We start from the raw sequence: 21513 nt of genomic DNA on the forward strand, positions 1-21513 counted from the left end.
TATTAGCATTCATAGAATTTAGTAAAAATATTTACGGATTGTCGTCCTTGCATATAAATGTGCTTGTAATTTATTTTGCTATGAATAGACCATGCACGCAACTTAATTATAGCAAAAATACGGTTTCTGTATTGGTAAAAAGCTTAGTTGTCATTGATACTTTTTAAAGAGACCTACTACATTATTCAAAAATAACAATCGTTTCTCATCTCATCTCATTTTCATCACTAATTTCTTTGTCGCCATTACAGCATGTATTTCACCTATCATTGGAAGTCATTTAACCTATAAGTTACTTTTGTTTGTGTTTTATTGAATGTGTGAGATGATGTTCTGTTGGTGAATCGAAATAAATAAAATTAATTTTTAATACCTACCGGATAAAATCCTCACAAAAGACAGACTATGGAAAAGATTGACCTATGCCAAGAAAAACATTGATTTCCGAAATATCATATCTTTAAAGGTCGCAAATATGCGATCAAATGTGCTGATAAATATATCAGCACGCACCCGCCATACGCGCCGCATTTAGAATTCGTTGTATGAAATGATGTGAAAACTCGCATAATCGTCCGCACCGCGCTGCATTTCGTGTACTATGCGGCGCGTACGGTGCTAACAAATGTTGGTCAGAATACAATAAAAAGTACTATAAATTTCAGCTCCACAGTGGATGTTTTCACCATAGACGAGGTGACGGGTGGGCTGGAGTTGTCACACACTATGGCGCTATCATCCAAGGACTTCCCTGGAGATCCAGGACCGGTCAAGTGTCTCAGGTATTGACTGCAGTCTATTCAAGTTATTCTTTGGAGTTTCTATGGGTGTGAACCTACGAATAATAAAAACTAAGGAAGAGTAACTCCGTCAAAAAAAATGCACCAAAAGGCTACAAAATGTGACCCGAATACATGCATATTTATGCATGTGTTCGGTACACATTTTTCGTGTATGTATACTCGAGTGACATTCAACCAGATTGACATGACAATTTTGTCAAACTCATTTTACAATTTGTTTACATAGGTTTGTGTACTTACTTTTTACGTAGCTTTTTACAATATTTTGGTTGTTAAAATGCCTAAATGCCTAAAAAAAGAAGTCATACAGATACGACTTTTAATACAGGAATAACCACAAATAACCTTTCATCTGTAAGTGAATTGTTTAAAATTATGCTTAAATTTCTTGTACTTTTGTCGACCCAAAAAATATGGTTAAATTAAGTTGGATGCTAGGGTATTTGCGTTAAATTAAGCTGGTCTCTTTGTATTTGTCTTATTAAATTTACATGTTATTCTAAAAGTGCAATAATCAAGAAATAATATAATTACAAAATTTTTACAAAGTCGCCATGGACAGTGCTATGCAAGATGTAACAATTTAATCATAAACGAAATTTTAGGGTCTGGCTGACATTATACTAAATGCGTTATAAGATGATATGGGTACCTATTCTCATATTTCTTGCTACGGATTTTTTTACAACAAAACAAAAAAAAAACATAATGTAATAAATTACGTTCAATCGACAAAAACATAATTATATGTATTTCCTTTAATATTGTAAATGAACAAAAATAAAAAACTGCTAACAGTTATTAAAATATTATATTAATTGAAATTAAAAAATTTACGTAATTTTTTAATTTCAATTCTGTAATAATTTAGCACATAGATTTTTGTAATCTCAAAATGTCTTCTCTATAGTTTGTGCGTTTTATGATGATATGGGTGACACATAATAATTAACAATAGTAGGGAAGTTACTAAAAAAAATATCGATAATTTAAAAATACCGAATCACTTCGTAAAGGAATTGCAATCGAAATTATCGATTTCGTACTGACGTTTCAGAGTGGCGCCGGCGATTTAAAATGGCCGCCCTTTTTATCGATTTGATTTCGATTGAACGGTGTCTCTATTGGCATAAGTTCCGTTTCATGCATCTGACATTTTTAAAATATTTTCGTAACAATTATTTTTACTCCTGTTTTTACAGTTAATATTTATTATTTTTATATTAATAAGTTAGCATTTAGCAACTTTTTATTTTTATTCATTTACAATTATAGGAAACATATTTTGTTTTTGTAGATGGAACATAATTTATAACATTTTGATTTTTTTGTTTTCTTGTTAAAAAAAACCCGTAGCAAGGAATATGAGAACTGTCACCCATATCATCTTAAAACGCACAAACTATAGGTGCTCGGACAGTTTTAGATTCGTCCGAGTCGTACAACAAGGTTTGTTCATAATTATTACATGTATATTATTATTATCGATGTCTTAAGGATCAGAGGAAAATGTTTGATTTTAAAATAATAATTATGTGCTCGTTTCTTCGTGATAGTAGATGTGCTTGGTGTATACTATTACTGCATAATACTATCCGCTTTTGACAATTATTGTTTCATAACTATGACAATGGCAATAACCGCGCAGGCTGGCGTCCGGCGCGCAATATTATGAATACGTTACCTGGGATACGACCTTGGCGAAAATCTAAATTGTCATATTTTAGTGTTCGAAAAGGAGCCGAATTTAAAACGGTGGAAGTATGGAAGTTACGTTTCCTTAGTTTTTATTATTCGTAGGTGTTAACCTTCTGACGTTGGGATAAAGTTCTTGTGAGAGGTAAAATAACTTTGAACGGACTATAGGTATTATTATTATGACAGGTCATACCACTGTTTAAATACAGTAACAAATGATAGCGTATTTTTATGTGCATGTAAATAAATGTTTATTTCAGACTAGATGACACCCGCAACTCCGTTGCGGCAAAATTCGTTTATCGCGTGGGAACCGTACATTTTTTCAGAATAAAAAATATCCTATGTCCTTTCCCGGGACTTAAAGTATCTCCATACCAAATTTCAGCAAAATCGGTTCAGCGGTTTGGGCGTGAAAAGGTAACAGACAGACACACATTCGCATTTATAATATTAATATAGAAGTTGTAGTATATACTAATTAGTATGGATACTTCAAGAAGCCCATTCTTATATTGGGCTTTGCAAATGTCTTTAGGGCAGTGTATTTTGCGTGTTCTTAACGCAAAACTGGAGACCGTCTCAATTAGAAAATTATGACACAACATAGAACGATGACTCTCTTAAATTAGACCGCTTTTATCTGGCTTTAGAAGAGTAGCTTGGGACCCGGATATTACAACCAACATAGATGTGTATTTTTACAACAGGTCTTCATTTCGATGACATTTTGTGGCACCATTTTTTGACTTTTTGTTTTAGATGGAGTGGCGACGGTCGCGCGGTAGCAGCGTGCTGGGGCCGCGGCGGTGTGTCAGTGTGGAGTACGTTCGGTGCGCTGCTCGTGTGCTCCCTAGCCTGGGACTACGGCCTAAGTCCCGATCTGGCTGCGCACAACCCGCTCGTGGTCACTGGCATGGTGAGAAAAAACTGTTGTCTATGACTAGCTGTCAATGTCATGTTTCAAAATGTCACTGTCAAAGCGACAATTTTGGAGGTGGAGGGTAGTGGAAAATTTATTGGATTTAAACCTCTTGAAAGCGTGCCGCTGTAACGAGTTGTTTTTATTGAGTAATTATTTTATAGGTAAGTAATGATTTTTAAACTGGAAAACTTATATTCATGACATAATATGTATTTAGATAGAAACATAGATGTTTTAAATTTTTTCAGGAATGGGCTACAGAGGGTTACCAGCTATGGATGGTGAAAATGGAGGGCGATAACAAATCTAATCTCATCCAACTGGACTTTGTCAAAAGTCCTCTCTCCGTAAATCCATGCATGGTAATGTATTTGAGGCTTATTAACGAATGGATACATTAATCATACCATTCAATCAACTTGTAAAAAAACCTTTTTTATTTTTATTTTTCTGTAATAATAACTCTCCTATTTTTTGTCGATACTCCATACCATTTCATTCATCAATTGTTATATAATTAAAAGTGTGAAGAACCTCACAACCACTATGGCATTTACAATTATTTATGGCAGTATTCGGAGACCTTTAATAATTACGTAAGTAGTTATTTAATGGTGACCGACAGAAAATGTATCGACTTTATTTCCTTACATTAAGTCCACAGGGAAGTCGATAAATGCTGCTTATAATAATAATAACTCCCACACCGGTTTCGGTGACGGTGGCCAGTTTCATTGAAACCAAGCCAGTAACGAAGCTCAGGAGTAATTTTATAGTGCCCAAGTGTGTGCGCAGTACACAAGAGCACTCTCTATTCCTTTACTCTCATAACCCAGTGGAACGGACGACTGACACGGATGGCAAAGATCAGGCGCAGGACCGACTTTTTACATGCCCATCCGACGCATGGATCATCTTACTTGTCAAATAATCAGGTGATCAGCCTGCATTGCCCTAACCAAACTTGGAAATAATATGTTTCCAACGCGGGAATCGAACCCATGACCTCGGAGTCAAGAGCCACGCTCTAAATCACTGAACCACGGAGGCGTTATAATAATATATCCCGTTTCAGGGCAACCAACGACATCTGTACCTGCAAGGTGACGATAAACTGTATATAAACTTGGAGGACAATCTCACGCGGCGCACGAAGATATCCATTATCGATTCCTCGTCCGAAGCATTTCAGGAGTACGGCTCTGACCGTCCACCAGATGTGGATAATAGTACGAAGTACAGGGAATATGTGGATGATAACGAGTGCAGAAAACAGTGGAACGTGTTGCAGTTGCCAGCCACTTATATTGCCAGTAATTGGCCTCTTAGGGTAAGTTCGGAGTGACTATTTGATGTACAGTGTTAAGACTTATGAGTGAGTTTTACCATTCGTTGTTATCAAAATATGTAACAGATAGTAGACGTGCTACTACTAAGGTAAGTAATTACTAAAGGCTTATTTACCTCAATCTTAAGTTTGTTGACACGCATAGTTTACGTACCTTCTGGCGTACATACGCAAGAGCATGCGTTCATGAAAAGCTCAAAATTCTAACATCAAACACACTTTTCATGTTTCTGTATTTTATTTTTTTGTTTTATATTTTATTGCGTTATGTAAACGTACTTTACCCCTTAAACTTACCTTATTCGTATTAAACGTTCCCATTACTATTACAGTACAGTGCTATGGACGGCACGGGGGGCGTGGCAGTCGCGGGGCGGGCAGGGCTGGCGCACTGGTCGGCGGCGGCGCGACGCTGGAAGCTGTTCGGGAACGAGGCGCACGAGACAGACTTCGTCGTCAGCGGCGGGCTGCTGTGGTGGCGGGATTATATTGTTGCCGGTGAGTATCGACATAGTTATATATTACAGTGCTATGGATGGCACTTTAACGTGGTATTTCTCCGGTCGAGCCGGCCCATTCGTGCCGAAGCATGGCTCTCCCACGTATAAACTGAAGCAAAAGCCGGTGAGTTCTGCTATTGCTTCCGTGAGAATTGTATATTCTGCAGCGACAACAAGTCTTAAAAAAACAATCCAACCTGCAGTTGACAGGGGTGGGTCAATTGTTCGATATAAAATCAAATCTTTCATCCGTCATCATATGCTTCTTGTATTATAAGTGTTATGGTCTACGAGCTTTTACCCGCGGCTTCGCTCGCGTTAAGAAGGATTATTATATACAAATTTTTATCCGCTATTTAAACCCCTTCGAGTTGAAATTGATCAAAATCCTTTCTTAGCGGATGCCTACGTCATAACATCTACCTGCATGCCAAATTTCAGCCCGATCCGTCCAGTGGTTTGGGCTGTGCGTTGATAGATCACTATGTCAATCAGTCAGTCAGCCACCCTTGAGTTTTATATACAGGGTGCAATTAAACCTTCCTGCCAAATTTGGATATATTGATCCTTGTTAAAAATAAAAATATACGTTTTTCTCCTTTTATACTTAATCAGTACTAAAATTTTGAGAAATAGCCTCCGAAAGTTATCCTACCAAACACCACAAAATATGGACACATGCGCGGCCCGGCCCCGCCCCGCCCTTCCATGTTTCATTTCATCATTCTTGCAGTGACGGATTAAGACTACTTGATGCCCTAAGCAATCCATGCCTGTGGGCCCCCCTATCCGTATCTCAACTAGAATCGGTCTTTGAACCTTTACTCTTCTGGTGCCCCCTCAGACGTGATGCTCTAGGCGATTGCTTAATTTGATTAAGGGCTAATCCGTCACTGCATTCTTGTTATTATCATAAGTTGCGAATTTTCTCTTCATACTTTGACGAACTTAGGACCGTCAAATGTAAAGGACGTAGACAGGTATGTTTAGAATAAAATTAATTGATACACATCAAAAGAATCGAAAATTACAACTTTTTAATTACGAAAAATAAGCACTTTAGAAATTTATAATAAATCTAAACCACATCCTTTGCATTTATGCGTATTTCAAAAATTCAATTAACTTATGAACACAGTACAACCAATTAAAAAATCAAATCAAAACAACCCACCTCTAAATCTTATTTACTTCCATCTTGTCTACACTTAGCAAAGTTCAAACGAGTTCAAACTGCAACCCGTTTTGCTCTAAGCAAAGTCTAGCGCGTTCTGCACATTGTCTTTAAGACTTTAAAAGTTTGTTAAGCACAACTTTGTCACTTTTAACCTCGTCAGAAGCATGTCTTCGAGGCGGGCTAGGCGTGTGCAGGTGTTGCGAAGTGCGAACTGTCTATAATCCGAGTCTTTGATTGTCTCGCGATTCAGATTCAAGAATCATCAATCAGCTGTTACGAAGACGAGGAACGCTTTCTTGCTCGTACAGTCTCTGGGTTCCGCGTAAACTTTCGCCACTCAAAATGTAGCACCTCCACCTATGCCTCCACATTTCATAACACTTGATCGTGGTTAGGGTACATTGTAACAGGCACTAATTAAAGCGCATGGGCCGGGGGGGGGGGGGGCCGTGACCAACAAAATAATTACGTGTTAGCTATACAACTACGCGCGTGGTACTAAACGGTCGCCGGCGACCGGCGGGCGGCGTGCCTCCCACCTCCCACCCCGCGTGTCACCCCCGCTTTACTCTTCGCATAACCGGTCTCGACTGGATATATCTGTGCGGCGCGATGTACTAGCTCGGTCGCAATATCGTAATTATTATTAACTTATGAAGTGACCATTGTGCATCGATTTTTTTTTGGGATAAAATATGTTATTGTAAAAAAATTAACACCCTATTGTTTTTGGTTTACCGGACTCACCTAATGATACCTAAGCCCCAAAAAAAATTTGGCAGGTAGGTTTAATTTTTTTAACCCACCCACATTGTAGGTTTAATAGAAAAAGGAATTGCGTTAGCTGCTTAAATTTTTAGATGCCTGCTGACGGGATTTGTCAGAAATTAGAGGTTACAACTGTAAATTTTTTGACAAGATAATTTGTATAATACAGGAAGCTACAGCATAACTGAAGGTCGTGATGAGCTCCGCTTCTACCCACGCGACGCTAAGCTGGACAACCGACATGCCTACATGTTGCGAGTGCCCGCACAGCCGCTCGCACTTGACCTGCTGGACGACCGCCTCGTGGTCTTCGCTGCGGACGCGCTCGTCACCATATACGAGCTTACACGCCGCGACGGCCGTGAGTACTCCAACACGAACGCACACATGCACGTGCGCACGCACGCACGTACGTACATGTTGCGTGTGCATTCGCAACCACGCACGCACGCATAGCGCCCTAGTCTTACTAAGAAGCTTTATACTTAAAAGTCAACGTGTTTAACTATAAACGCCAATCGACAGTTAAAAGCTGAAGTGTATGTCTGTATGTTTGTCGTTCTTTTCACGCCACCCTATGTGGAAAACCGATAAATCAATAATTTTGATATAATTAATATATTTTTTCTTTTAATACTATTACTGACCTACTCCATATAATGTTTTTTTTTTCAAATCTGATATTTAATGACTTGATTAAATGCTTTAATGAAATGTCCTCTTTATCATGGTTATGACATCGTAGTGGGCGGCGTAGAGGCGCGGTGTATTCAAGCGGTGGACGTGTCGGCGCTGTCGCACCCCGCGTGCGTGCTGTCCGCCGCGCTGTGCCGCCTGCACGACGCGCCCGCTCGCCCCGCCCACATGGCGCCGCACGTCGCACCCGACTCGCTGGTGGGTCGACTTAAATATTCTATGAGTAGTTGGCAGCGAGGAGGCGTGGTCACGTGACGCCCAAATCACGTGGCGCCGCATGCGCACCTGAAAAATTTGTGTTTATTTACTTCATGAAAGATTGTAACCAACTTCCAGTGATTTGGTCTGTTCAATATTTTGTATTCTGATTCCTAACACTTATTAAGTTGATCGTATATTTATCCGTACGAACGCGCCGCATTTTAGAATTCGTTGTGTGAAACCTCGCACATTCGCCCGCACCGTACGCACCGCATTTCGTGTACTATGCGGTGCGTTCGACGCGTACGGCGCGTACAGTGCTGACAAATGTGCGGTCAGCTTTAGAGTTTTGAATACGGGGTTGTTTATAAACTTCTTTATTTGACATGAAATTTTAATCGTCTTTTTTCCATGAGTCGCCTTCCATCTTGCAAAGCAATTTCATTTTTTTCACGTTATGCAAGGATTTATTTTTTATTATTTGATATAATAATTTATTGTATGTTACAGGTCATAAACGCCAGCGGCAAGCTGATGATGGTGCAGCGAGAGGAGTACGATGTGGATGAAGACAATAACACCGTGAGTATAACCCGTGAATAAAGGCTGGGTCAAATTGATCCACTGATATAAAAACTAACGGAATAGGATATACTACTGCAATGATTTCACGCTAGAGGCAGCACCAGCAAAGACGGTAAACAAAGTTTTGTTCGACTTTTGACAACGTTTCTTTTGTTTTGTTTTTTAAATGAAATAAGGGGGCAAACGAGCTAACGAAAACGGAAAGCAACTTCCGTCGCCCATGGACACTCGCAGCATCAGAAGAGCTGCAGGTACGTTGCCGGCCTTTTAAGAGGGAATAGGGTAGGGAAGGGAATAAGGGAGCGTAGGGAAGGAAATATGGGAGGGTAGGGCAGGGAAAAGGATAGGCGATTGGGCCTCCGGTAAACTCACTTCGCGAAACAGCGCAAGCGCTGTTTCACGCCAGTTTTCTGTGAGCCCGTGGTATTTCTCCGGTCGAGCTGGCCCATTCGTGCCTCCCACGTCATTCCAATTGACCCACTGATATAAAAACTAACGGAATAGGATATACTACTGCAATGATTTCACGCTAGAGGCAGCACCAGCACAGACGGTAGACAAAGTTTTGTTCGACGTTTGACAACGTTTCTGTCAATATTCGGATTGACTGATTATTTACTGTACGTGCTAGTAGCGCCCTCTGCCTTTGCGTAATATTCCCTACTAGATGATGCCCGCAACTCTGTTGCGCCGCTGTTGAAATTCGTTTAGCGCGCGGGAACCGTACATTTTCCGGGAAAAAAATTATCCTATGTTCTTTCCCAGGACTCAAAGCATATCCATGCCAGATTTCAGCAAAATCGGTTCAGCGGTTTGAGCGTGAAGAGGTAACAGACAGACAGACACACTTTCGCATAAATAATATTAGTACGGAAGTACGGATTAAGCTTAAACTAATAGTATAATTTAATTATTTGTAATACTAACTTATTTCAACTTTTAATTCCTAGAGTATATCACTATGAAAATGAATACGATAAATGTTTCGACACTCAAAAAAATAATACACCAATAGCGTTTAAAACGTGTAAAATTAGTGCCTGCGTATTATTAGATTGAAACAGGGCGTTTGTGAAAATGAAAAATAATTGTTAAATTACATAATATGATGAGTTGTTAATTTTCTTAATACCAACATTATTTTAAACCTATTAAATATTTTTTTAATTAACAATGATTAACAATCATAAATTAAGCCAGCTTCATATTTTTAGTCATTATTATTTTAATTGCCAAATTACGCTTACGAATATAAAAGTGTATTAGTCTGATACGCTTTCGCGCCTCGAATTATTTGCAATTGTTTAAAATAGAAACTCCTTTTCCTGGTCAAATTATCCCTGTACCATTAGCAACAGTGTTAATTACAAATAGTCTATATACTTTAGGGTTAACGAACTATAACATAACAGATCCTAGATGGGGTAAATACAAACAGCTATTATATATTATTACTAAGTTAATATATAATATTATTGTTATATAAATACTTAAATAATGTAATAGGCTGAGGCGGGCGAGGCCAGCTCGTCGTCAGTCAAATTAGTTACGTATTCGGCGGTAAACCGTGCCACAATGTACACTGATTGATCCCTTACATAATTATCTAATTACCGAACAAAACACGCAATATAACATAACACACATGATTTCTACGTATAATTAGTAAGACGAAGGTTAAATGTGAAGTAAATATGAATATTAGTGTTCAATAAAGTTGGGAGATGATTAATTAACACGCACGGGTGATGAAAAATGTTCATTAGATTCATCATAGCTTGTATTTAGTTAATTGTAGTAGCAAGTTAATTCCCATTAATTAAAATAATTTTACTAACGTACGTTACTGATATCAACGTGAATTTATTAAATGTGCCTGAACACACTGTCTTTGTTATAATATTATAATTATATGACGTTAAGACTTAAGTGCTTTAGGGTTAACTATTTTTGCTAATGATTTTTTAATGACTAGTCTTATTTTTGAAACGATATAACGTGAACTATTGAGGTACTAATTCATCGAGGATGTGACAGTGGTGTCGCAAATAAAATAAAATTCCAATTTGGAAGAATATATTTACAAACACGTACACTTCATCGCTCAGAATACACAACAGTCAGCTTAACTTCTAACGACCGCCGGAAGCTCCCGCACAATATGGCCAAATATGTGCGGGAACGGCGGCGGTCGAGTAACAAATACGGTTACCTATACGTATAGAAGTTAACGGCTACAGGACTCAGTGCTTGGTCCTGATGGTGAGGGTTTTGCCGCTCAGCGAGATGGGCCCGGCGGTCCAGCGGCGGACGATGTTGCCCTTGTGGCCCCAGGTCGTACCCGAGAGGGAGACGAGGGGCTCGTGCGAGGGGAGGATCGGCAGGTAGTCGAGCGAGTGCTCGTAGATCGGCGCCGGCTCGATTATGGGTACGATCGGCTCGTGAGCGATCGGGAGGATCGGCTCGTGGGCGATCGGCGCGACGGGGACGACTTGCTCGACGATGGGCGTGGCCTCAACGATGGGCGTGGCTACAGCGACGGGTCCGATCGAGTGGACGTTGGGGCCGGAGCGTTTGACGACTGCATTGAAACCTCGCACCGGGTCGGCGGTGTACTCTACGACTCGCACGTTACCGTCGGGCTCCACGAGCGAGTACGCGCCCTGCACGACGTCGCCGTTCCGCGTCTCCCACTGCGCCTTGTTGTCGCCCGTCGACGGGTCGTTTACGGCGTAGTTGAACCCGTAGTTTGGATTAGGCTGGAATGTCAAATGTGATTTAGTTGGATGTTGCTCAGATAAAATTTTACTGGAATGTTGCTTTGATTATACTTAATTAAGAGAACATAAATTTTGAAAAGTAATATGAGTTTTATGTTTCTTTAAATATATTTATGTGAATGTTGAGCTTAACAAAGTTTAAGTTGACATGTCTCATTTTCCAAGATGGCATGTAAGATGATATTATTTAAGATAAATCTTAAAAAGATGAAATAATACTCACTATGCTGCCAATTGTGGCTATGTTAACTAGTCCCGTGGGATTAGTGGCTGCAACGGCGATGCATGCCATGAAGCAAGATACCTAAAGAAAAGAACTATGTTAGGTACTTATTAGAACATGAGAAGCTATTTTTTATTTTTTCATTTGAGAATCTAGTTTTTTCAATTGCATGTCATTCTTATAAGGATAGCACAATTCAAATTTAGCCAAAACATATTATGTTATATTTATTACATTACAATATTTCTTCTCTCTTTTATGAAAAGACTATTCAGATTAGTAAGGTCATAATATTGAGTAACTAAGATGAGTTAAAATGAAAATGAGACAAAAATTTAAAATGATTTAAATCATTGCCATGTCATAAAAGGATCAGCGAAGGGTGATTTCCGGATATTTTATACAATGATTTTTTATGTATTCCCTGGAAAAAACATGAGAAAACGAAAAGAAGAATAAGATAGGAGAAAGTCAAATTTGGAAACAGAAGATACACGAAATTCAAGTTAAGATTAGAAAGAGATGAAAATGAGATGAGAAAGAGATGAAAGATTACCACAAAGGTTGTCATATTGCCGACTGGTTCCACTGAGCGAATGAAAGTGCACTGTGTCTATGTCCCCCAACCCGCCATTTTTATACTACACTAATTATACGACCCGGTCGCGCTCCGGTTTTGATAATACATCCAGTTTTTCATACGCCGGACTGACTCCTTTTTTCGTACGGTTCCTATATTTTTAGCGCATAACGCTGAAATGTAAATACCATTTGTTAACACTTACTAAATAGGATGGGTGGCGAATGAATATTTATTGCTGAAAAATTATCATAATCAAATCAGATAGAAGGTTATTCAATGCATTTGCATGATACTAGTTATCAATACAATGTGTGTTGGCCAACTTCCAAGTTGCGAAACAGGGTGAATTGAAACATTTTCCTAAATTAATGTCTGATTACTTAACTACACTTCGAATTTATTATTATCATATTTTTTTAAATAAAATTGGTATAGCTACGTAGTAGATCTTTCTTGTTTACGCATAGGCGAGTCCTAAGAGTAGATCTTTTTTGTTTAACTTATCCATAGGCGTAGCTAACTCTATGACTCGTATCTACCTACTTACTAACTATGAGAAACATGAAGACTCCAAAATATGTACCATCGAAGAAATATATTCATAGGCAGTTGACGGACCTACGCCATTTCGTCGAGTTATGTCAATTCATTCAATATTAGTCGTGATCTGTCCTTGGCTTGGCATAACGTGACCAAATTGCGTTGACCCGCCATCTGCCTATGAATCAATTCTCTGATAGTACAGTGTGAAAAAACTTTTTATTGTTAAATGTTTAGTTTCAAAGTACCATCAAGAGTCAAGTGAAGATACAAACTATATTGAATCGCTTGCTATTGATGATATGAATAAAGAATTGCATATTTAGTTTTTATAACTTTGGAGTCAGTGAAAAAAAAAAGTATTAATATTTTTACTCTAGAAGTTAGTACCATCATCGACAGAGTAGTATTATGAAAGACAAAAATTTTAACAATTTGATATTATCTCAGGGACACCAATGGACATTCTAAAGCTGCCTTGGAACCTTCAAAGAAATAAATCAGAAGAAAATGGAAAGATTAGGAAATATTGTTTGGCGACCTATAATATGGACCTTGGCCTTATCATCACAATAAATAAAGTTAGTGCTTTAGTTTATGTCCAGTTGCAGAACTGAAAAAATTTGAACATAACATCGCTTATTGTTTTGTCTACTCGCAAACGAATTGACGTGTTTACAGATAATGCGATACAAGAGCAGAGCAGTTTATTTGTTTGATGGGCTTACGTATTTCTACCTACTTCGTGACTGTACTTATCATTAAATCTGTTAGCGATTTCTGTGTCATAAAAAGCGTTGCGGATTATTTTTGCTATGATAGCTAGCGACTGAAATGGCGCTTTTCTTTGTTGCATCAAATAGGATATGCAGGAATATCTATATTTAAATAACATAATATTATCCAACAGAAATTGTGAAAAGCTACTTGTGTAGATGCAATGTTTTTCAATTACTATATCGGTCTTTAGGCGGGCCTGAGGCAACAAGCATAAGGATATTTTACAAAAATTCTCACTATTTGGAACTCGTGTATAAAAAGATAGTATATATATGGATCTGTTATAGTACCCTGTGGGACTCCAAGTTCTAATCAAAACCTAGCATTTTCTGTAGTATCAAAATAAAAGAATGTTAGGAAATATCTATAAATAAACTGTTTCTAGTCTATTTATTTTATTGAAGTTTGGAGTTCTGCGAAAGATTTTATGGTCAGTGCCTAAATAGGTCATCAAATGCGTGACAAGCGGCCATAAACCACATACCGTCCAGAGCATTCGGAGTTATTTCACCTCTTATAGTACCTTTATTGAGACGACACAAGAACCACCTTCGCAGTAAAACCAGTCTGGATAGAATGTTTTCAGCTTAATGGGGTAGTTATCAAATAAAGCAGCAGGCAACAGTGTCACTGAATTCCAGTTCATGAGAACCGTGTCAATGCTCAACATGTCGAAGTATAGATGGCTAAACACCCGGGCATATTAGACATTTATGGGCATTTAGCCCGTCTATATACATTAATTTTGGCATTTATGAAACATGGTTTATATAGTGTCCTGACACTTGGTTCTGTGTCAATCGTTTTAAACACAAATATTTTTAAAATAGTAATTCATAAGTAACTAAGTATTTATTTTATTTAAGGAAAATTAAACACAAATATTTTTAAAATACTTTATTAATGTTCGCACTTTGACGGTCGTAAGTCCTGTTATATACATTACAACTTATTACTTATAAGAATAATTAAAGCTGTTATCTTTATTACTATTAAACTCGAAAATAGTAATAAAAAATTAAATAAAGTTGCTTGCCAATAAACAGCAAGCAAGACTAGACATCACCCTTACACACCTCTTAACTACAATACATTGTCGTCCTTGCACCTATATTTTTTACATTTAAACATCTCAATCCACATATTTCCAGTAGTATTTAAAAAACAATCTAGCAAAGATAGATTTTACATAAAGTTCCAAAATTATAGGAACCAACAAAAATACAGTTGCTGTAATTCCAAAATTAATATCTTTTCGCAGATAAATCACAATTAAAATATGCGAAAGAAGATGAATGAATATGAATAAATTTTAAGTTAAGATTCAGAATAAATAAAAGAAATATACAATATAAGATGAAGGCAGACAATTCGTAGGAAGAAGTGTGTAAGAAAAATAAAGGAAAAGGATTAATTTTAAAGGCAATAGTAGGTGTTGAAGATAATCATAAACTTGAAAATACAAATACATAGAACCTTCCAATACTACAATATTATAGTGGTAAACCTTAATCTCTTTTAGTATTCTATAGGCACACTAAAACTGCTTTTGGTACAGCTATTTAAATATTTGTGATAGGTACTAATTCTTTGTCCTTACAACTAATGTTTTGCCAGATAATTCTATGGGTCCTATCACCAATTTCCTTAAATGTCCGTCAACAAGTTTTTTGCTTATCACGTATGCCCGTAGTTCGGAAGAACCAGAAGGTAGGGGTACCCAGCCTCCGTAAGAACCGGACACTGGGTCCCAGGGTAGACTCGATTTCCCAAGTACCGTGGACCTAGGTATATTTATAGTTAGAGGAGGTGGTATTCCGTAAATTGGTTGTATTAACGGCGTATGTATTGGTTGTATTATCGGAGCAGGTATAGGAGCTCGCAATGGTTGTATGATGGGTTCTTCAGGGACGTTTATGAGCAGCGGTGCCTCTACCACTGGTGCTACTCGGTTTACAACTGGTGCCACTACTTTTGTAGTTACAGTAATGGGGTGCACGTTTGGGCCAACGTTTTTCACGACTGCGTTGAATCCGACAGCGTCGCTCGCACTGTACTCTACCACTCGTAAGCTGCCATCGGGTTCGCGTAAAGAGTATGCTCCTTTGACAACATCTCCGTCTCTTTCTTCCCACTGTGCTTTGTTGTCTCTCGAATGCGGATCTTTTACGGCGTAGTTGAAAGCGTATCGGGGGTAGTCCTGAAAAGTAATAGGTTGTTAGTTCTAATTTTACTTTTTTTTTATTATTATAAAATTGGGGCCATCTATGGACTGTTCGCCCATATCCTTTTTTTGTTATTTTATTATTTAGATTTTTCGCACTAAGGATAAAATTGAAATAATATTATAAATTTTAATTATTTGTAGTCCATCACGCCATGGACTTTGTGTTTTTTTTATAATTTTACTTTAACTCATGATGAGACATTGCTAGTTTGCACTCGCACTATCCTTCTCTACTACGCTTAGCCACTTTTGACCAGCCTGACCTTGGTATTTAGTCAACGAAGCCACCGGCTTAGGAAAAAATGGCATATCTTTTTCTAAGCCGGCCGGCTTCGTTGACCCTTTTTAATCTTAAAAGTTGTAGGTTTAACTTACATCAGTCGCAACAGCCAGTTTTTCCTCTACAGGTCTCCCATATGTTTCCGTTAATAAAGCCACGGAAAGGACCTGAAAAATACATTGGTTCAGTGGTTAGAATTAACACGAATGTGTGGGTAATGATTCATTAAAAGTGCAATGATTTGTTCCACATCGATGATTTAACAGTATGTAGGAATGTGAAGCAAGAACTAAAAGAATTTTAATAACAATAATATCGAAATCGTTATCGTATCTAGGTTTATGAATTGAACCTTGTCAGTTACGACCGATTACTCTAGAAATTGTCTTTACGACTTAATTGTTGATATTTTTTCTTATTCCTTAATTACTTTCCGTTTAATTTGTACATAATGTATAGCTAGCTTCATTTGTTATGTTTCGTTTAAGTTACATTCATGATATAAGATGAATTTTCCCGTTGTTTTTAGGCAGGTAACGGATACATTGTTTAACAATGTATCCGTTAATTGTTTAACAATGTATATAACAATTTTTTCATCCGCATCCATAAAACGGTCAAAAATGGAACTAATCATAAACTATCAATCTGTCAAATTAGCGATTCTCACGCGTTCCATTTGACCAATTTTCAAAAGTACACTCCACATTGGTTTGATAGTTAAATTAATAACGTTTAAAAACTAATAATTACCGTCAAAAGTCGATACATTTCGCTAAAGTCTGGTGTGTAATGGATAATTTATAACGGTGTTTGGTTTTATATAGTTGATGTAGCGCAAATAATTTTGTATTCGATCGAAAAACTAGAAACACTTGTTTATCGTCGACGCTTCAGTTATGTACTACCAGTTACGTGGAATAGAATATATCGAAGGAAATGTCTAGACTAGATCATCCCCTAATGTATCATCGGTAAACATATAAGCGATATATGATATATTCCAATATTTTATCATGGCTCTTATTTCAGCAAAGAAGAATAATCTTATTGTGAATTTTCATCATTATTAGAATTACTTTTTTTATTACGCTCAGGTTGAATAGTATTGAAAACACAATTAAAATTACCACACAGTGGTGAATGCCTTTATTTGTGCTCTTACAATTTTCACTACCTTAATGCCATAAATTAGAAAAATTAAATAACTTATATTTACATGAGACAAAACTTCGTAAAACTAGGAGTATCGAGAAGTCATCGGGTAATGGTAGCTGCAACCATGACAGCGGTATACAACATTTGACCTAGTTAGTGGTTACATCCCTAAATTAGTGGATACCCTTGCCTAGATAGCTGTAGTCGAGACCACCGAGACCATCGTATTTGTTCAGCAGGGGAACCTCAATGGGTCCTTTTAGGATTGGGTAGGATGGCAGAGGAGCAGAAATTATGGGGCTCTTCAGAATCGGGGACTGGGGCAGCAGCAGATCCTTGTAGATCGGGGGTCCAGGGTAGATCGGCGACTTGATGATCGGCAGAGGTGCAGGGTAGATCTGCTCCTTGATGATCGGGAGCGGGTTGTAGTACGGCTGCTTCAGGATGGGCAGAGGCGCCGAGTAGATGGGCTGCTTCAGAATTGGCAGGGAAGGGTACAGAGGCTCCTTGATTATGGGCAGAGGTGCCAGAGTTTCTTTAATGATCGGAACGGGGTTGATTCGCTGCTGAATCACTGGGACGATCTCCTTCACTATGGGAGTCTTGAGTATGGCCGCCGAGGAAAGACCTCCGTCGTACAGGTTTCCGTTCAGCAGAGGCGCGGAAGACAGACCCTTCAGGCCGATGACCGGGCCGACGGCGATGGGTGCGATGGCCTTGGCGCCCAACACCGGAATGGGTGCCTTGTAGATGGGCGTGACCGGGTGTAGGTTGGGCCCGATACGCTTGACGATGGCGTTGAAGCCGGATTTGTCGTCCGCTCTGTATTCGACCACACGGATGCTGCCATCAGGCTCCACCAGCGAATATGCACCTGGACAACAAAAACATTTGTATTTCATGGCTTTGTGAGTTCCATTTTATCTGAATTTTTAATAGTGCTATTGAGTTGTTTTTATACCTATTACGACGTCTCCTTCGCGTTTCTCCCATTGCGCTTTGTTGTCTCCTGTGTGAGGATCCCTGACGGCATATTCGAAGGCGTATTTGGGGTAAGACTGCAAAAGAATAATATTTGAAAAGGTGTTCCTGATTTTATAACTTCCAAAAATTTCACCAACTTACGTAATAGTTTAAAGAGGCGTGTCCCGGGGCGTATATGCCTCCTAAAGCTGCGCCGTAGCCATCAGCGCTAGTAGAAGCAGAAAGAGCGATAAGGCACGCTATCTGCAAATAGAAATACCACTTCACTATGTTGAAATTGAGCACTGATTGGCTGAGAAAAAAATTAAAAAAATATTTCGAATATTCGAGAAGAATTCTCTATCTCGCGTCGGACAAATCACTGACCGTAGTTAAAAACCTCATGTCTGCAGACACGCTGAGCACTAGGTTAAAAAATGTACTGGATTGGAAATCAGTTTGTGGACGCTTTATAGTTTCGCTCGAGACCTTCGGTTCTTAACGCGCACCGGATGTATGTTTCACGCGCCCGACCAGTTGCTGATCACTTGCATCAGGTTTCCTCATTTTCATAGAACCTTCATCGGTGAAAACGAATTATAATCTTCGCACTTAATTCTCTTGTGTGCGGAGTGAATTCGCTTTCGTATTGACAATTATCATATAGTTAACCTTAGCGGCAGTGAAGCGTACGCCTATGCAATATCGATCTGCTCTGATTGCGCTCGCATGTCGTACATTCCAAGTAGAATGTCGGCAACTGTGACGTATTGATATATAGGATACGTCTATAATTATAACATAACATATAATGCGTCAATTAGATCATTTTTAGGTGTTACATCTAGGTGTTATAATGTTGGTAATTGTTTGGGAATGTTGTTTAAAGCGCCAGACGCCGATTACATGCATAAAGATATTTTAAATGTATACTTTTCTGATTAAGCAGATTTCACTTATTATTTCAGAATTAGTCCCAAATTTAATAAATTCCGCGAGAAATTTGATTAAATAAACTTTGAAAATTCTATTGCATAAAAATAGTCACAAAACTTCATAAAATCAAATCTAAAAATCCTGAAAGTTCCGATTCGTCTATCCGAAAAAAACATAACAATAAAAGATAATACAGTACATATTTATTATTCAGGCATACAGTTGTTTGCCGGCGACGGTGTTAGCATCGTGCGTGGAGAGCGTTTGGGCGGACGGCGGCAACTCGCGCACGCAGCTATCACGTGCACTTTGGCTGTGGTGCGGCGCTCATGGCGCGCGTGTATGGCTCCCCCTGCTGGCGCGGGAAAACGCGCGCCGAGCGGACCCCGCACGGCACACCTTCATGGCTAAACGGATCATGCTGCCATTCCATCTGGATATTTATCCTTTGAGTGAGTGTTTGAGGTGGTCCTCAATACATTATAATTAATAATGTATAATGGAGGTGCGGCTATGAGCATAACGTGTACGCATCAATCATCGTACTTGTGTGCATATATGCTTACGGCAATTACTATAAATTTGGAATTTGCCTTAAAACATAATATTTTATTGTACTACAAACTTGATTGTATAATTATCATTTACTCTAGGTGTTCACATTAAATTACCCTATTAATTTTCTTTTGTTTGGCAGCCATTTTGTTTGACGACGCCATCTTGTTGGGCGCGGAGAACGACACGACGCTGTACGCCTCTGACACCAACTCGGTGTTTTCGTTGCCATTCTGCGTCATCAATAGAACGGTAAGAGCCCTTCTTATTGTAATTTAATAATATGACCTACTGTGAGGGTGCAATAAAGATTTATTTATTTAATATCATTTTAAACTTAAATTAACTTTCTCGAATTCTAACTAACCTGTTGTCACTGAAAATCTTAAAGTGTAATAAGGTGATTGCTACGTTAAAGAAACGGCATATTAACACGAAAGGAACAAATAAAATATTGTATGTAAATATTTGATATCTTTACATCATACAGTTGCAGCTACATGTATACAGAATTATCTAGCTGAAAAAAAATGTATAAGAATACAACCATGTCAAAAACGATGCTTTCATGCTATATGTCCAACGAGCTTTTGCCCGCGGCTTCGCTCGCGTTAAGAAGTATTATTATATACAAACTTTCAACCCCTTGGGGTTGGAATTTATCAAAATCCTTTCTTAGCGGATGCCTACGTCATAACATCTACCTGCATGCCAAATTTCAGCCCGATTCGTCCAGTGGTTTGGACTGTGCGTTGATAGATCACTATGTCAATCAGTCAGTCACCTTTGAGTTTTATATATATGTTACGCTCAAAGACCGAAAACGCTCAGTGAGCGAAAAAATGGCTCACAACGCGTTGTGGTCATAGTGAAACGGCCACGACGCGAATTTCGCGTCGTGGCCCTAGTGAAAACGGCCACGACGCGTTCTGGTAATCACAGAAATACCACATAGCGAAATTCGTGTCGTGGCTGACGTGCTATTCGACCACAACGCGTTGTGGTAATCGAGAAAAGCCATGACGAGTTCTGAGCATTTAAAAACAGCCACGACGCGAATCCGTGTTGTGGCCCTAATGAAAACGGCCACGACGCGTTCTGAAACCAGGTTAGTTACTCAGGAGTAATTTTATAGCGCCCAAGTGTGTGCGCAATACACAAGAGCACTCTGGTTTCAATGAAACTAGGCCAGTTGAGCAGAAGTAATTTCATAGTGCCCAAGTGTGTGTGCAATACACAAGAGCACTCTGGTTTCAATGAAACCAGGCCAGGTACGCATGAGTTATTTTATAGTGCCCAAGTGTGTGCGCAATACACAAGAGCACTCTGGTTGTTACGCAGGAGTTATGTTATAGTGTCCAAGTGTGTGCGCAATATACAAGAGCACTCTGGATTCAATGAAACTAGGCCAGTTAAGCAGGAGTAATTTTATAGTGCCCAAGTGTGTGCGCAATAAACAAGAGCACTCTGGTTTCAACGAAATCAGGTTAGTTACTCAGGAGTAATTTTTTAGTGCCCAAGTGTGTGCGCAATACACAAGAGCACTCTGGTTCCAATGAAACCAGGCCAGTTACGCAGGAGTAATTTTATAGTGCCCAAGTGTGTGCGCAATACATAAGAGCACTCTGTTTTTAATGAAACCAGGCCAGTTAAGCAGGAGTAATTTTATAGTGCCCAAGTGTGTGCGCAATACACAAGAGCACTATTCTTTACTCTCATAACCCAATAGAGCGCTGGCGAGAGATCAGGTGCAGGACCGACTTTTACACGCGCACACACGTGGGCAC

General features: G+C 38.8%; 2 protein-coding genes across 3 annotated transcripts in view; one reads left to right on the plus strand and one right to left on the minus strand.

Moving 5' to 3' along the window:
- LOC121737044 (guanine nucleotide exchange factor subunit Rich) overlaps window positions 1–21513 on the plus strand; it is a 33526-nt gene that overhangs the window by 4436 nt on the left and 7577 nt on the right. For both annotated transcript variants that reach the window (XM_042128578.1, XM_042128579.1), the window contains 10 exons: window positions 666–782; window positions 3264–3420; window positions 3675–3788; window positions 4502–4756; window positions 5107–5272; window positions 7389–7580; window positions 7965–8113; window positions 8627–8698; window positions 19386–19623; window positions 19869–19978. In XM_042128578.1, the coding sequence (XP_041984512.1) occupies window positions 666–782; window positions 3264–3420; window positions 3675–3788; window positions 4502–4756; window positions 5107–5272; window positions 7389–7580; window positions 7965–8113; window positions 8627–8698; window positions 19386–19623; window positions 19869–19978 (1570 nt within the window). The remainder of the gene's footprint in view (window positions 1–665; window positions 783–3263; window positions 3421–3674; window positions 3789–4501; window positions 4757–5106; window positions 5273–7388; window positions 7581–7964; window positions 8114–8626; window positions 8699–19385; window positions 19624–19868; window positions 19979–21513) is intronic.
- On the minus strand, window positions 10798–12430 carry LOC121737065 (cuticle protein 7-like). Its single transcript, XM_042128608.1, has 3 exons — window positions 12261–12430; window positions 11705–11785; window positions 10798–11460 (listed from the first exon to the last, which is right to left on the minus strand). The coding sequence occupies exons 1-3, from the start codon at window positions 12273–12275 to the stop codon at window positions 10945–10947; spliced, it is 612 nt and encodes a 203-aa protein (XP_041984542.1). The 5' UTR covers window positions 12276–12430; the 3' UTR covers window positions 10798–10944.

This window comes from Aricia agestis, chromosome 20 (assembly GCF_905147365.1).
Source record: "Aricia agestis chromosome 20, ilAriAges1.1, whole genome shotgun sequence".
Classification (NCBI taxonomy): Eukaryota; Metazoa; Arthropoda; class Insecta; order Lepidoptera; family Lycaenidae; genus Aricia; species Aricia agestis.